The sequence below is a fragment of the Cyprinus carpio genome, chromosome A7 (genome assembly GCF_018340385.1).
Source record: "Cyprinus carpio isolate SPL01 chromosome A7, ASM1834038v1, whole genome shotgun sequence".
Classification (NCBI taxonomy): domain Eukaryota; kingdom Metazoa; phylum Chordata; class Actinopteri; order Cypriniformes; family Cyprinidae; genus Cyprinus; species Cyprinus carpio.
This window is the reverse complement of record NC_056578.1, coordinates 25078639-25096821: the sequence shown is the minus strand read 5'-3', so window position 1 is coordinate 25096821 and position 18183 is coordinate 25078639. Positions and strand designations below refer to the sequence as shown.

The window sequence follows — 18183 nt, the reverse complement described above, 5'->3', positions numbered from 1 at the left end:
AAATGATTAATGTGACGAGCTTTATGGTATCTTAATGAATACCACTGGCCCCGGGTGGCACTATTTTCTCTCTTCTTCCTTCTCTCAACCGCAGAGAGCGAGTGCAGAGCAGGAGTGGAACTTTTTTAAGGATGAAGATGGATCAGTCGTTGTTTGTGTTTGCTGGATAAGGTGTTTTAATAGCTAACTGTACAGTAACTACTGAAGCTGCCCTTTGTCAATAAGTCTTTCTAATAATAGATGACTTCTAATAAACTATGACATTTCTTAATCACTCATAAGCCAAATATAGTAATGGCTCAAGTTTTAAATGAGCTTCAAAATGAAGACGACACACAGAAACAGCTCCTAAATGGATGTTTAGTTGCGATGTTTAAACATTAAATTATAAGGATCTGCATGAAATATTCTGAAAGATATCTGTCCACAACTCTGACATGGAATTAAGCCACAAACATTAGTTTGTCTGGTCAGAGGAGACTGAGCTGGATGAAGACATCACTGTTTTCTCCAGAGCTGCTTTAGGGATGAATTAAACTCATTCCTAAAATGATGGACATATAATTGATGGACACAGTTATTGAACCAATGTGAATAAACAATTAACTGATTTTAACTGAATAATGACTGTTTACTGGTGTCTTTTTAGCATCATTGAATCATTATTTTCTTGTTTACCACCATAAATCAACCACTATCAACCTGTATATCACAAAAAACCATATAAATTAAGCTGAATTGTATAAAGCGCTATCACGTGACTTAAGGTGACTTAAACGTTAAATATTCTTACAGAATAGTGGCAAGACAAGTAAATATTACATTTTCTCACTTTTTGCACACATTTTTAGTTTTCATTGTATTGCATTGTAAGTCTGTCAATAACCAATATGTGGTCCCAAATTAGCAAGTTCCCATTTAACATCTTAATTCAGCCTGAATCAGCAACACTGTTGCCCATCCTGGTGTATTTGTATTTTATTAAAACCTTTCAACAAGGATTTCATCAGTATGTTTATCTTTTAAAATCACACAAATTAGGGTTTATCTGTATTTAGACTATCCCAAATTCTGGTGAGTCAGAAAGCAAAACAAAACCCCATTTATTAAAAAGACTGGATGACAAGTATGCAGAGAAGGTATGATGGTTGGAACCACTATTCTTCATTTATCAGATGGAAAAACCCCTTAAAGTAACCAGGGACTAACTAATTACAATGGTGGTCTAATAGCTCACAAATTCCCCTACAACCACTCAATCCAAATCCAAACCAGAACCAGGGCACACTGATAAAGCAAAGCTTACATTATATAAGAAAAAAATGCACTGCCAATGATGAGAAGGAAAAATATGGAACTAGCAATTTCTCCCCAATTTGTTCTGCTGTTCATTAATAATGCAATGTAATGGGATGCTGATTTCACAACTGTGTTTTTTTTAATTGCATTACACACCCGAGTAGGCACTGTTTAGAGACGTCAATTAGCAACTCTTTTGCAAATAGCAAAATAAAAGCTACTGTGAAAGTTTGTTAAGGAAAGCTCTAGAAAGGTAATTCTGCCTGTTATATACATGATATGGCTGTACACGGTAATTGCTTAAAAACACAACATTTAAGAGTAACAATTTCTAAGAAAAGGACAATATGGCTGAATTAATAAAAGTTGCGGTTATTCAACAGGCAGTGGTTTATCAGCAGAGCGATGAATAAATGCCCCTAGGCGCGGACAGCAGGAATAAAAGACGCTATTAATGAAGTCTGTGCAGCCCAAAGAAAAGAGAAAGATTACACAACTATTACAGAAACCACTAACACATCTCAGTGTCTCCTCTGTTGTGTGAGTCCAGGGGTCAGGGGTGAGTGCAGGATTTGAAGAGGCCTTTTTAACAATGGTTTTATATTTGTGCTACAGTATTTTCCAAAATAGAGTTCTTGAGCAAGTGCATAAGTGATCTCTCAGGTTGGTAAAATGCAGGAACTGGCATGTATGCTCTTTGCCCTCAACCATTTCAACTCAGCTTAGAGCAAGTCCTCAGGCAGAATCTAGTGGCTAGGGACAAGGTTTTGGGTGTAAAACATTTCACTGCCTAATCCACTGCAGTCAAACTGGCTGTCCCATTGAGGTGAAACACTCCCCAATCCTTTAATTCTCATCTACTGTATAATTATTACTACACTGTACAGTACCATCATACAGATGACGATACCTTTCTAAACATCTAGAGAGTTAAACATTTTGGTGAATTTTTCCTTGACTTGAAAAAGTGTAAATGTGCAGTCACATTAGCAAAATTTCATAAACAAAAAGGTGCATTGTGTATTTCACACCATTCTGTTGGTCAGTGCCACAAATTTGTATGAAATGAACCTGCTGCAAAATCTGTGCAGAGAAAACTTTCGCCCTTACATGCATTTCTCCCATGAATTCCTACTGAAATGACTAGTCTTCATTTGCTGAATGACTATAAATGTGACTGCACATTAAGGCATGTATATTTTTAAATCTGCTTTGTAGCAATATGCATTTCAGAAAGTGCTATGCAAATAAACTGAACTGAATCAAAGTAACAAGAATTGGACTGGTAAAGGAACCACATGCATACATACCTCATCTGTATTGTAGATTATTTGTAGGCCAGAACAAATCATCTCAACCAGGTACAACAGAAAGAGAGACATGGCATCAATCTGTTTGAAAAGAAAAGGCATATTCAAGAATGGTTATAGTTTCAGCAGTTTTATAATAATATAATTTTAGATTATCACACTAATGTAAAGGGTAACGGTGAGTAAAACTGCAATTTTGAAGTTTTCATTACTTGTCCATTACTTGATAAAACTTAATTTGAATAGTTTAATTCAAAAGATTACATGTTATAGTGTGTGAATGCAGTGTGGGAAGCACCTGTAGATGGCTGTACTCTTCATTTGAGTAAATCTCATCTCCAGTCTGCACGTTAAATATTGAGTGGATGCATGTGGACGGACTCGGGTCCTGCTTAAACTTTTCCACCTGTGAGAAATTGGAGTGAGAGAGAAAAGTCGGAGGGAGAAGGGTAGAGTCCATGAAAAATGCAACATATAACCAAGGTATTGGCCGTTTCATAATTTATCAAACGCTTACTAAGGTAAGTGAATGAAGGAAAAAAAGGAGTGTATTGATATTCCAGGAGGTCATGGTTCAGTTGTGCGCCTGAACACGATTTTATCTAATTTAAAGTACTGCTCTGTAATATTGCATTATATCAGGAAATGTACATTAGCTTTTTAAGTGCAAATTACAGTTAAGACGACGTGGGATTTTGGGAGCAACTCTGAATGTGTGAATCACTCCACAGGAAAGATGTAGTGCTCCCAGAGGTCTACTTGGCTTGAAATAGATGCTAGGAAGCTGTCGGATCACAGCTCTACTCAATCAGGAAGAGAATCTACATAACTCAAGCTTTAGAGTTTAAAAAGTTTACTGTTTAAGGTAATTTATTTATTTTTTTTGATAAGTATAACGGGGAAAAACATATTTATAGTAGGTATTAGAGACAAATAAACAACATGCGTTTCTGCATTCACTCTATTCTAAAGTCATTTAGTTAAGGTCATTGGATGCTTCTCTGGTCAGGCAGAAGATGATGTGAAGTTCATAGCTGCATGCAGTGAAGGTCTACAGTGACGTTAATTCTAGCATACACACACCACACATATACAGTTTTTTTTTTAAAAAACAGTATATATTCTAATTTCTTATGTTGACAAGAAATTTGTTTTAAATTCATTGGATGTCAGATACTGATATTTATTTGCTTATTAAACACCACATTGTTATTGACTTGACGACAAAGCATACCAGATGAAATTAAAAGGTGATCAAACAGAAAGAGGTGAAGATGATAAATAAATGGTAGACTGAACAGATGCAAGTCGTTAACTCAAGTAAATAAGATTATGCAGACGATGGGTAAGGCTTCTGCACTGACTCACGACAGAAAACCAATCACCTACCCAGCAGACGTGACTGCCGCAGGGGTTTTTTCCCCAGATGTCGAGAATGAGGTCGCAAAATATATAGAAGCATGATTATTTAATGCGGCACAAAAATGAGGCATACACTGCAAAATAACAAAAAAAAAATGAAAAAAATAAATAAAAATAGCTTTAGATGCTCAAAATAACATTTTGGATTACACTGACTGATTATTTCTACAGAGATAAAAGTGTCAAAAAATTTATGAATAAACAGATAATTTTTTGTGTATTGTATATGTAATTTATAATTCAATCATAACCAATTAGATGTACACAAAACACACACATTTAATATCCCATAGACTGTTTCCCATAAATCCCACACAGCCCCAAGAATTTCTTGAATCTTCCACACATGCATAAACAGAATATCAACTCTTCTAAAATCCTGGAGACACAGTGGGATTCTCTGCTCTAGCTCAAAATGTCAGTGTGTACAATATAACACACATACACACAAAAAAACAACAACATAAACCACAGATTCTTAAGATGAACCACATGAATAAAGCCATCTCTGGCAGTCACTCACATATTATAATCTTACAGTTATGGAAAGGACCCTTCACCCGTCAATATAGCTGAAAATTGGGCCGACCTTTCCCACTGACCGCATGCACACGGGCCCCTACAGCATACTTTAAGTGTTATAAATAAGTGGCCCATTTTTCATTTTTCCCTTCCCCTCTCTTGTCAGGTCATGAGAGGCATTCTTCTGTCCCAGATACACAATGATTTTTTTTTTTTTTCACACCAGTTACACAGCTGTATAACAGGCCAAACACAGCTATAAGTTTCCGCAAAATAAAAAAACACTTATCCCTGGGTCCAAATCTCAGTAAAAAAAAAATATATATATAGATATAGGCAAAAAAAAAAAAAAAAAGAACGATAAAGACACCTGTGAGACAAAGGATGACATTTGAAACATCTCTTAGTCGCCTGTAAAATTAAACCAATAAAAGCTGAAAGCACAACTGGGCAGTGAGTAACCTTCATTTGCTGAAGGAACATCTATTATTTTATGACACACTACTTGGCAAAATAGAGCCAAAGTGATTTATGACTTTGGATTGACATTTTTAAACTCATCAAAGGTGGCTGCTTGGTAAGAGAAGTCTTCTTCTGCATAAAGACCAGTTTAACGCTGCGAAGAAACACATGCGTGACTTAACTATAATTCAAGCGTTCATGCTTTTCTGCTGCTTTTCATCTGTTTGTGACTTATTTTTCACAGTGTGTTATCAGCAGCATGCCACAGTAAACACGTCTGTTGTTGAATTTACCTGGGGAACCGTGGATACGAAGAGTTGCAATGCACTGTGAGTTTATTAAAAACCCAATGTTCTTTGTGAATGCTACAGACAGATGTTAATGAGCATGGCACGGTGTAATTAACTGCATAAACGAGGCTTTATAATTAAGACACAGAAAAGCTTTCTTGCAAATCAGGTCTTGGGGGTCAGGAATAAATGAAATGGAACAATTTCAAAGGCACAAGAGAGGCGTAATTGCTCAGGTCTACGCTGGGTGAGAACAGTTGCTTTAGAGCAATGGGCAACTGTAAAAAAAAATAAAAAATGCATAAAAATGAGCTCTTTGTGCATGTGAAATGAAACTACTCATATACTGTTAAAGGTGATCAGCACATCACCAGAAATGTAACTTCAAATGCATCTGTGATGGAAATATTTTATGTAATAGCCTCAGAAGGAGTCAAAGGGGTATGTTCAACATAGAATGTTCAGAAAAGTGCAGACTAAGGATGCTCAGATCAAAGACCATGTATCTATGATTAAATAATCTATACTTACCCAAAAAGTGCTTAAAACAGTAGAACTAAAAGTCACATGACAAACCAAAGAGCAGATCAGTATAACCAATTACAGTGAAGAAGACTTGAGTGACATTGATTTTTACTCAACTACAAGGTATAAATATACATGTATATTTCTGTTCAGGGAGTCTCTCTTGGTTGTTGTGACCAGTGGCCTCCCGGCCGTGAATAACAATTTTAGTCCTGCAAAGAGCAATTTGGGAGCCGTGTCTGGTATATGCTGCGCAGCTGAGGAATACAAGTACTAAATATTCTACGCTCAAAAGGCCACCGCAAAGACAGTGATAGTGTTGGAAGACTATAGAGCTGTCCTCGGGCTGAGGCTGTATTACTCGGGGTTAGTATTAAAGATCGCATGTCGGACCAGCGTACACCTGAGGAGGACGGTGAGAGTGTATAGATGCTAAAGACCTGTGTGCTCAAGTGTGCCTGAGGTAGTGATAGTAGCTTCTTGTCGGGACGTCGTCACCATACTTCAGGCAAGTATTGGATTGTATTGCAAGTATTTGGGGAATTCAGGGAATTAGCTCAAGATACTGTAGTTATTATATTAACAACAGGTAGTTGTTTGAATTGTCTGTGAAGTCATGTTAGAATTGGGAATTTCCAAGACACATCCAATTCATTAACAGTGAAAAACTGCAATGGTCTGCATATTTAAGGCTTTTTTTTAGGTCAAAATGTCAAAATAACTTTTTCTGTTCAATCAATTTATTTTAAAAAATTAATGATTTTTTTATGGAAACCATGACTAAATTTTTGATGAATTATTATTATTATTTATTATATTTATTAATAGTGACATACAGCTTTTCCGCGGTAAAATACTAATGATAAATTTAGATTACCTTATATGAGCCTGCAAGTCATTTTCCCTGATAATATTTCAGCAATCATGTAATGTATGTTTTCTTTTAGCCATTTAGAATCAGTATAAGCAAATTTATCAATCACTACTGATCTGATCAGTTTAGAGGGGTTTGCAAAAACATCTAAAATTGTTTGCAACTCAGTTTGATTCATTCGACAAGTTCACTGACACACTGAAGTGTTTACAGTGGTTTCCCACACCGTAACAGCATACAAAACTAGACAGAAAACAAAACTAGCATTGTATGGGTTGAAATTTACCTACGATACACAATAATGTGTCAGCTTTATCCCTGTCCATGTGTCAGCGATAAAGTTGCTCTTTATAGCACTGTGCAGTTTGTGAATGAGCAACAAACTTTATACTACAAGTTACACAATTTATATCCATTTATCACATTAACTATTTGGGTACTATTTGATGGGCATGTTGTGCCAAAGCATGAAAGACTAGAAACACTCCTTTGCATTACTTAACAGTTCCTTTCAGTTGGTAATAAAAATGACCAGCTGGACCAAAACAGGAAGCAAATGACCACAGCCACTACAGGCAGCTCGCCATGGGAACGTTGACAAAACCCTGATTGCAGCAATATCCAACTGTTAAAACTACACAAAAGCTCAACTGGCAGCCACTCAAATGCAACCCAACAGACAACCCTTTAAATAACGCCCAAGCACCATCCAATTTGCAGAGTGAGTTCACACATCTGCAGTCAAAACCAACACTTCATGCAGTGTGTTACATACATAGCTGCCACAATGCAGAGACTTATCACAGGCAGAATCAGCAAAACAAGATCAGCTATTTGATTTCCAACTTGTAAAGAAAACTTAAAAGCATAGTTCATCCAAAAGTAAGCATGCGATATTTGTTATGAAGTGCTAAATGCAGGCCTTGTGATCTTGCCAAACTTGTGCCAACTCTGCACAAGGGCATCTGACCTGCAAGCTGCTGCATAAGCGTAATCTTAACCTTACAAGAACAGTACCAAACATGATCAAGAGAACTGTAAGGTTGTTTTGCAGCCTGAAACTACTCATCAAGGGTGAATAAAGAGATCTTCAGCAAGGCAAAATTGATGCATGCAGTACTGCTGCATTCTTTCCTATGGTGTGAGGGTGTGACCCACCTTATCAGACTGCCGCATGTAGCAGTACAAAATCCCCCGCATGCACTTGATGGCAGAGTGCTCCAGTTCATGAGTGCGGCCCATGTCATCATCAATGCGCCTGTACAACAAACATTCTGCATGAGTTCCTGGAAAACACTTTATTATTTTGAGAATACAGATTTTAAATAGCAAAGTATATGCAGCATTTCATTACCATTTACCAAGGCAAGTGTTGAAACTATCACAGTCACAAAAAAGCGAACATGCAAATGAGACAGACCTTTAACTCATAGTATCAAAGCTTATGTAGAGCATGCATGTGCACACACCACCCACATACATTCTTACAGAGACAAATAGAGAGTAAGTAATGGGTTCAGGCCTAGCTGTCAGATTGGAATCATCTTAATTAAACTCCTCTGACAATGCTAATATGCAGAGGTGAAGACTGATGACTATGCCTGTCTCTGATATAGGCCTGCTAACTATTTTTATCCTCGCATTCGTCCTCTAGAGGAAAAACCATCACCAGGAGGAGTGAGAAGGGGAGAAAAAAAAACACTTTGTCTTAGGAGTTCAGTGGAAAGTCTCTTTCTTGGGTGCCCTCCTATAAATCTTGTAACCTTGACCCGGCCCAACAGAGTCCTGGTGACCTGCTTTAGAAAGAGGGGAGGTGTGTGTGTGTGTGTGTGTGTGCATGGTATAGATATATCATATGTGCCCCTATTATGCCATTTTTAAGGTTCCTAATATTGTTTAGGGAGTCTCCTACAATAGGTAAAAAAAAAAAAAACCTAAAAATTATGCATTTAATATCACCTCATTTTCCAGCAATTCTCAAACAATTTGTTCCAAGCAGTTCAAAGATTCAGTCTCTCTAAACCCCTCCTTTCCATGAGCCTACTCTAATCTGACTGGTCAGATGGCTCAGTCTGCTGTAGTTGGTCTACCGCGTACAGAACGTGTCTGAAACTAAACGCCCATTGCCATATTTCCATATTTTGAACCCTCGATTGAGAATATAAACATCTATTAATTATCTTCCTCGCAGGTTTTGATTCAGTGGAGCCAGCTGGTCCAAATAAACTGGGTATGTTATTGGAATTACTGGTGACTCATTTAGGCTGTTCAGATTTGATTCTTTTGGGAGACAATATCTTTATTTATCATGCACTTTCGGCTTTAAATCTTTGCAGATTGTTTACGTTCACACACAGTTATTACACACTGCATGAAAAGCAAAAATAAAATGGCACAATAGGGGCGCTATAAAACGTCTATAACTAATTCCCTTTTTACTAAATATTGAAAATATTGAAATTTTTTTTTTAAAATATACACCTAAATAAAAATAGTGAAACTACTAAGAGCCTATAAATTAACATATTTCGAAGTTTTTCTCTAAAACATTCAAACTTTGCTTTTCTAATTAAAAATTACATAAAAATATACTTGGACAGAATTGCATTCTCAGTTCAGCTGTTAATTATTATTATGAAAGGACAAACAACCAAGGCTGTTAGAGTAAAATTAGGAAAATATTAGAAAAATAAACCTACAAAACAATATTCAAGTATTTGGTTGTCCCAGTCGTAGAAAAAGTCATGCATCAAAACCTCCTGCCTGAACAAAAAAGACTTTTATTGTGTTGTTATGAAGCTTTTTTGTCTTTGTCACAAAATGCTTTTTTCAAACTATCTTATTTTTTTGTTCAACAGAAGTCACAGAGGTTTGAAGTGACAAGAGGCTGAATAAATGATGACAGATCTTATTTTTGGAGGGAAATCTGCCTTCAGATGAAAGATGGAAAGACGGCGCAAAACACAAGGAAATACTGCAAGTGAACCTCTTGGGAGAAAGTTCATTTTTAGGATGTAAAATGATTCAGAACACAAAGCCAAATCACTGAAGTAGCTAAAGAATAAGATAAATGTTCTACAACAGCCCAGTTACAGAGCGAGCAGGTGTTTGGTCATAACATCTTTGACTCAAAGTGACTTTGAACAATCCCCCAAGAGGAACCTGGGGTTTAGCTCCAATATCTTGTTTAAGAGCATAAAGGTGATAGTTCTTCAATTCCCCCTTGCAGAGTTTGAACATATAACCTTTAAGCTATCCGGTATCCAGCACATCCCTGGATATTAAGTTCAGTCTAATTTTGTCTTAACTGAGCTTTGGAAACTGCTGTGTAAAAGCAGCAGTCCACTAATTTGAGCACAGGAACAAATGTATCTAGATCACCGTGCCAGACTGCACCTGATCAGTGAGTAAAGAGTTACCTCAATGTGATTAAGCTGCCACTGACAGAAATTGATCAAATGTGAAGAGTGAATACTTACACTATAGTCTCTTACAGTATGCTCACCAAAAATGCTTTTATTTGATCAGAAATACATTAAACAGTAACATTCTAAAATATTATAATTAAAAATAACTGTTTTCTATTTAAATATATTTTAAAAAGAAACTTATTCCAGTGATAGCAAAGCTGAATTTTCAGCATCATTACACCAGGCTTCAGAGTCACACGTTTCTTCAGAAATAATTCTGATATTCAGATTTGGTGTTTAAGAAACATTTCTTATTATTATCAATGTTGAAAACAGTTGTGCTGCTTAATATTTCAATGGAAACGGTGATACATTTTTCTCCGATAAATAGAAAGTCCAAAAAACAGCATTTATTAGAAATGGAAAATTTTGTAACATAAATGTCTTTACTTTCACTTTTGATCAGTATTAATTTCTTTTAAAAAAAAAACAACAACAACATAAAACGTTCCCATAAAACAGCTCCCTTACAGATATGCTTTAAGATGTTGTAAAATAGCTTGTTCAGCCTTTTGCATACCACATCACACTTACCTTACACTTATCTCTTGGCTTATTGTTGTTTTTTTAACACAAACATCTTCTTATATGTAGCATTTAGCACTTAGATATATGTAGCACTGATTATCATCTTGTTTATATTGATAACGGATTAATGGATTTTGATTCATGATTGATGAGTCTACCATGCTGGTAAATGGGACCACTAGAAAAGTACCTGTATGCCAATGACAATGCCCAGATACTGGCAGCGCAGTACAAGGAGTCTCTGACTTTAGCCTCCTTGCAGGTGGAAGAGGTCTTCACTGGGAACAGACCAGTGGTAGGGCTCTGATAGTTCAGAATGGTGCACTTCACTAGAAGAAATGAGAGAAGGACAGAGATAAAAACAGATATAGTGTTACAATCAACAGCCCACAGCAACAGCATGTGCCTCCGAAAACACACTTGCCGGACCTTGCTGTTTACACGTCTTTGATGAACACCTTTTCACACCTGTTATTCTTAACATAAAATACCACAGAATGTATAATTAATTAAGCTAAATAAATATTATTGCACGTTTCTCATCTACATCAAGATTATGAATTAAAAAACTATTAAAAAAAAGGTATCGCAGCTTTATCCATCACTGCGCCCAACTCTCTCTCCACTGTGATTTCTCTTTACTAATGTATAATCAGGCCGAATAGGGCACTTCATTTTTCATCTGCACATTACGGCAGCACAAATGAAGGGGACATTCATTCCGAGCCATCATTTGTTATGTAGAGTTTGGGTCAATTCAGAGAGACAGTGCCAGCAGGGCTGGGGGTTAAGGAGACACTGGGGGGAATTAGTCAGAATATTAATATACTCTTCAGAGAGACTGCAGCCAGGATTCCTCCGACTCCCATCGGAAGAATCCCGCAATCCAGAAAGGGCGATAAATATATCTTTATCTAATTAGGCCTTGTACTGTGACTGCGGTTGATGCCGGCAGGACTGAAAGGAAGACTGCAGTTTCCATAATGTTTCAGGGAGGAACAGGTCAGAGATCAATTAATCTGGAGAAATCTGCCACACAGCCTGCTATTACTACCTATTTGCTCCTGTGAAAACCTTAAATTACTAATCAAGAAAATCTCATTTGCTGTCATTTCACAGTCGGCATGGCACACGGTGGCATCACCTGCACATAAAGTGACTTTTTTGGAGAAACGAAAATAAGTGAAATGAAATATTAGTCACACGCATCTTTAGCATGAGGGATGGAATGCATCACTGCACTCTAGATGCAAATTCTTTGAAGACTGCATCTCTCTTATCATCTATCAGCATAAGGCTCCTCTAAATCAACCCTAACACTGCACACACAAACAGTATGCATGTAATGCATGTAATGTGCTGCATTCACAATTTCACATTATACAGTACATATAATGATCCATCTCGTAGTAAGCTGAGATGCATTTCAGCTTTAAGGAAGAGCCTGCCAAAACTATCACTATGCGAATTATGAAACTTACATTTATTTATTATTGTAGGATTTGTCTTATAGGGAATGGCATGGGGAATCACTCAAAGTGGGATTACCCTGCTCTGTATACGTTTGTCTGCTTCAACCATGACTCACTCAAGAGAATCATTGAAATGAGAAGCATCTTCTCTGTCACTCTTCACTCTCTGTTCTCTCTCACTTCCTCCCTTCCTCATCCTACAGTGCTCTCATCGCAGTGTTGGGATTTTAAATGAGCTTTAGGAACAGGGTGAAGTCTGGATGGAGGAAAGAGATTGAAAACTAAGATTTCATGTATGCAGTTTCAAGAAACAAGGCTCTGCCATCAGTTTTTGTGGAGGATGAAACAAGTTCATTGAGTACTCTACTAATGAGCTGAGGAGTTGAATAAGGTGTGCTAGACAAAACAGGTGTCGAAATGTGCAAACACAACATTTTGCTACAATATTTTAAACCAAGCAGCTGAAGTCTGTGTTCTTTGTATTGAACCATAAGGTCAACCTGATATGTTTAGGTCCTCCATTGGTCAAACACCTTTTTTGCTCTAAGAATTAGACAGACTGTCCATGCTGGCAAGCATATAAATGTAAATAGGGCACAGATCTGGCAGGGTCATATTCTCACTTGTCCTTTCAAATTTTATAAATTATTTTCTCACTGAGACAAAATGACCACCAATATATTGTAACCAAGTACCTACAGTACAGACCAATTTGCATGTTTTCACACTTTTTTCAAACTGGTTAAACTTAAGTTCAAAACCAAATATAACACAAAACTGAATAAAACCGCAATTTGATTTCTACAGTAGTACCATAGTGAAATTTCTTCAGAATCTAAAAATGACCAATACAGGTGTCTTTCATTTTCATTACCATCTATATAAGGGGACGACTTAAGAACAATTTTGTACTGTAATGGACCATGTAACATATACTGGAGTGAATTTTAAACTGTGGAGAGCTGTCATTCTTGTTTTGTAAGAACATTATAGATGGTTTCATCGGGCGCACGCACCTGGCCCGAAGTTAACTTCCGGTCTGTTTGTTTATCAGTCTGGCTATAGCGCCATCTACAAACGCAGTTAAAGTTAAGGTGATGAGCAGACTGAAGTTGTGCTAAGTTGGTTGTGCTGTGGGATGTGTTTCCCATACATTGATTTATTTATGGTGCTCACAATATCAAAACTGACCTATTTTCCAAAAGGCTTCGTTGAATAAACATGAGCACGTCCTGCACATTTAAAAATCAAAACGAGGCGCGAGTGTTTATATATCACTGTATTTCTGAAGGAAGACTATCTTTATTCAGTCTATTAAATTTTCGATGTCATTTTCATTTCATCTTGCTTGTTAAATGCCTGATAAAGCAGTGTTTGTGAGCTCAGTGCTGCTTTGTGTACAGCAGTTACTGTGGAAACCTCTGTTTCTTCTGCTTTAAAGCACCTCCCACTGGCAGAGAATACATTTGCATTTTGCATAAGTCTGATTTACGCAGCAAACATATTTTGTTTGTTATCAAAAATAATCTACTCTAGAGGGACTACTTAGCTGTTGTTATTGATTCTATTTGGAAGTCTATCGGAAGATAAGTTAGGGCCACAAAAGCGTGCATGCGCAGTAACATTTGTTTATGTTGTTGCCATTGAAACCATCTATATAATGCTACTTGATAGTGTTTTAGGTAATTGTTTTAGGAATGACAAAGTGTTTGTTGGTTAATAAACTTTGCTAGTGTTACAGATGAATGACTTGATTTAAGAAATGGTTCTCAGTCATTATAAAAAGTACATTTTTATAGATTTTTTTTTGTACATTTTAATGTGTTACATTTTGTTAAATTTCTCTGAAAACTATTTTATCTTTTCTTAATTATTTTTGCGCTTGTTTTCCAGTATAAGATACATTTTGCTTGAGAAGCAACATGACAGATAATTTTGTTTTGTTTTTATTTAGCAATGTTCATATTTTATTTAGTAATAATAATAATAATAATAATAATTTCATTTTTACTGTAATACATATATATACACACACACACACACACACACACACAGACACACACACACACACACACACACACACGCACATACATACGTGTGTTTATTTATTTTGCAGTGCATCAGTCACTAACAATATCACCCTCACCTGCGGGAACGACCGGTCTTTATGGTATCATCAACAAACCAGTAACCAACAAGTTTAAGAAGACTCTACATCAGTAGTTTACAAATGACACATACATTTAAACTAAGCTAAATGACCCCAAAAAACATTAAAACATTTTCCTTTATCTATGAAACTATAAGAATTAATAAAACTATCAACAAAACTCTTAATCTTTAAAATGCTGTTTCATCTCAGCAGTATTTATTGTCATGTCGAAGACTGAAATTGAAAGTGAGATTAGGTGAAAGGAGAGGGAGAAAGAGGGTGGGCAGGAAAAGAGATGAGTATTGATTAAAAGCAAAATGCACAGAGGAGCTCAGCAATGATTGAAACCATACTAGCTTCAAATGAATCTTTTAGTGTTTGGACTCAACTCATTTTCTGGGTATTATAATTAAAAATAATGGTTTGGGTACTTTCTGAATCCTCTAATTAAACTAGGAAACATCTTTCCATGATTAAATTATTATAAAATATGAGTAAACACCAGTGCACTTAATACACAGATCAACTATATTAGGGAAAATCATGAGTAACTTGGCAATTTGTACACAGCTTGACACCTTAAATGCATTGCTTTATAACTTTATTAAACTTATAACTTTATTAAATTAAAATTAAAAGAAAGGTGGTGCATTTAGATGAAGCCATGACACAACACAATGAGGTTAAATACCTAATTTAAAGACCATAATAAAGTGCTCAAGAGATGTTCTCAGACTATCCTGAGCAAACCATACCATAAAATGTTAAGATCAACCTCTATTCTCAAACCTATATGACAAACAAGTTACATCCAGGACATAAGTTCTCACCTGAGCTATAGTAGCGGTCAAGTATCTCCCAAAGGGGCTCATCCTCCCGGTGCAGTGTGGACAGCTTAAGGGGTTCATAGATGGAGCCTGATCATAGAAAGCAAAGATATAAAATAAAAGAACATTTGAATCGACATAGATCTGAAATAATGTGATGCTTATCTCATCTTTAGATGCAATTCAAGTATCCCTGGATGGAAGTGATGAGCATACTTCAAAGTCAGCATGGCTTATTGATGATGCTGCTATAGACAACTGACCCGCTACAGGCTCACTTTGGACTATTTAGTATGCAGAGGCTGAGCTGACTCACCAAAATCAAAATGTGCTTCTTTTAGTCTCTGTAACCTAAATGGTTTTCTTTTCCATTTACAATGCTAAGAGCAGCGAAATGTAGATTTACTGGGGTGCAAATGCAGCAAAGCATGCCAGGAAAACAATCAAAGCAAAACGCAAAAGACTAAAGCTATTGTTCTCAAAATGCATATATCAAATTGAACGTCATTGCAAACACACACAGCTTGATTGCAAAACTGAAGGCACTGGCACAAACTCTGTGAATAATGGAACCTGACACCAGTAGATTCAGCTTTTTTTCTGTAAGGACTGAAATTCAGGGGAACCCCATCAACTGGAGCACTATTTCAGACACATTTAACTTTGGAGCAATTTACATTTTAATAGAATCGACCCGGGGTCAATACCTCAGGTACTGAAAATTCACATTTCCTAGCAAATTAGCATAATTCCCATCAGCTTTTAAGTAGCAGGGACAAAGCCATTTCTTTTTAAGATAACTCCAGCTAAGCAGTGCACATCCAAAAGGCAAATGAAAGATACTCCTCATTTTAGTTTCACCACATCGATATAAAAGTAACTTCCCTTAGAAGCATACGAACCCTCTGTTAACAGATTTGATCAGACATTGACAGAAAGAGATGAGAGGTACTGGACTGCATTACTGATTTCATTAATCACAGAATTTCCCCCACAATGTCACAATGGTTTATTTATGACTAACCCTTTACATCTGATTAAATATTACAGATGAAAAACTAAAATAATCATTAAAAAAAAAAAAATTAAGCACCCATTTTCAATTAGGCATCAAACAGTCTGAACCAAGACTGTTATGGGAATATATTGGCTTTCAAAAATTAGAAGCTAATAGCACTCTATTCCAATACTTGTAAACTAAAACAGAGAGTTCTTATTTCAAAAGTAATAGGTGTCTTTTCCATGGACCAATGGCTACGCCCCAACTTACCAAATTTCTGGAGTTTGCGATGGACATTCACTTCATTGGCAGTGTTGGCCATTTTTCATTAGGTGAACTCTACGCCAGGCCTCTATTAGTTAAACTACAACATCAGTATAATTCAGAGGGTTAGCAGAAAATAGAAAAGACAAATTACATGGAATCACACAGTGAGATTTTCTTCAGGCATGGTTACTGAACGGGCATGCAACAAATTACATTAGACGCAATTGAAAGATGATCTTGTATGACTGATGTGAGGGGATGAGATGACAATTAAAATGTGCAGAAATGACACCATATGAACTAATATGCTAAGCCAACTTCTAAGGTAATGACTGACAATTTGTGATCTTTAGTCCTATTTTAAAGGGAAATGTGCAAATCTCAGCTGCTTGAATGTTTATATCGTTTTTCCTCACAGCTCTTTATATAAATTTGGATATATACCACTTTACCCCATACTTACAGTATACTCATGTAAAGTGATTTATAACATATTGCAAATCTAAACAACTTGATTGTTTGTATTAGAAAATGTAAACTATAATATCAACCAGCTCTAATCTGCTCAATACGCGAACAAGGCATGAAGACATTAAGATACTGACATCATTAACATCATGAATTTCTATAAAGCTGTACAAACAAAATTGACTATTTAAAAAAAATAGTACAAGCAAAAAATCTGTCATTGTTTACTCACCCATGTTGTTCTAAACCCATATGAATTTGTAGATAATATTAGACAGAAGGACAGTCACTATACATGCACATTTCTGTACATGTTTAGAAAAACATTAGGGCAAGCGATTTTCTAGCAGGAAGAAACTACGTGTGATTTTATTTATTTATCTATCTTACATAACCACAAGTGGATTCTGAGAACTCTTTCAAGTGCTAACGTTACTTGAGTTTTAATGTCAGGCTGAAGCAGATGCTAACAAGCACTGAATTGAGAGGGTTTAAAAGCCTTTCGAGGGGACTGAAGTCTTTTAAAAATAATACTCCTTTAAAAATTCAAAGCCTTAAGCTCAGTGTGCAGTTAGTCTCTAAATATAGCCCTGATCAGCGTGCACTTGACGCCTGACCTTTGGGCTCTGCTATCTGCCACACAAGACAAGACAACTCATGTTAATGCGCTTATGCAGCACGGACAATGGATCAAAATGCACCGAGAGAACAAATGCGCAATGTTTAATCGTGCTCAATGCCATGCATCACAAAAGCCAAACCTGATCGCTTAGATCTGGCTTTGAACTCCAGCAGCTTCCAGCCGACATCCGCTAGGCTTGCCATTATGACAGCTAAATAACAACATCACACTCATACCGTTTAACCACTCACACTGTCGCAAAGCCTATATGTACTCCCCCGGCTGCCGTAGAACGACATGCCGTGTTCCAGATTATGGTGACAGAAGCTAACAGCAAAATGTTGCTGTCTTGGGCTTGGTTTTTGACGTTGTTATTAAGTTTTGTGGGACAACACGTCACGTTTGCATTGCAGGACGTTACTGCTGATTTATTTGGCCCGGAGAATGCTGGCACGGTAGCGGCTTTCGGCGACTTTAACTCTGATAAACAGACTGACATTTTCATCATCAGGAAGGGTAAGTATAGTTCTGCTAGCTGAAGTTAAGATAAATGCTGCCTCTTAGTTGAACTTAATGTAATGCAAGTAGATGCTTATTGTACAGTGTGTGTGAGCTTTATAAGATGTTTTGTATAACGCTGCGTTGTTGCTAATGACAGGAGGTGTGTCAGGAT

The 18183-nt window shown here is 36.6% G+C and overlaps 2 protein-coding genes across 5 annotated transcripts in view; one reads left to right on the top strand and one right to left on the bottom strand.

The window, feature by feature from the left end:
- The window catches only part of phkb (phosphorylase kinase, beta), a 57572-nt gene extending 39804 nt beyond the window's left edge, over positions 1–17768 (bottom strand). For both annotated transcript variants that reach the window (XM_042760589.1, XM_042760588.1), the window contains exons 1-6: positions 17650–17768; positions 15157–15243; positions 10893–11031; positions 7863–7962; positions 2908–3015; positions 2610–2690 (exon numbers count right to left, since the gene is read on the bottom strand). In XM_042760589.1, the coding sequence (XP_042616523.1) occupies positions 2610–2690; positions 2908–3015; positions 7863–7962; positions 10893–11031; positions 15157–15243; positions 17650–17713 (579 nt within the window). In that variant the 5' untranslated portion in view covers positions 17714–17768. The remainder of the gene's footprint in view (positions 1–2609; positions 2691–2907; positions 3016–7862; positions 7963–10892; positions 11032–15156; positions 15244–17649) is intronic.
- An 18-nt stretch (positions 17769–17786) lies between these two features.
- Positions 17787–18183, top strand: part of LOC109083860 (T-cell immunomodulatory protein-like) — a 124555-nt gene continuing 124158 nt past the window's right edge. For 2 of the 3 annotated variants that reach the window (XM_042760584.1, XM_042760583.1), the window contains exon 1: positions 17787–18026. In XM_042760584.1, the coding sequence (XP_042616518.1) occupies positions 17825–18026 (202 nt within the window). In that variant the 5' untranslated portion in view covers positions 17787–17824. The remainder of the gene's footprint in view (positions 18027–18183) is intronic. The other variant, XM_042760585.1, reaches the window with a different exon arrangement.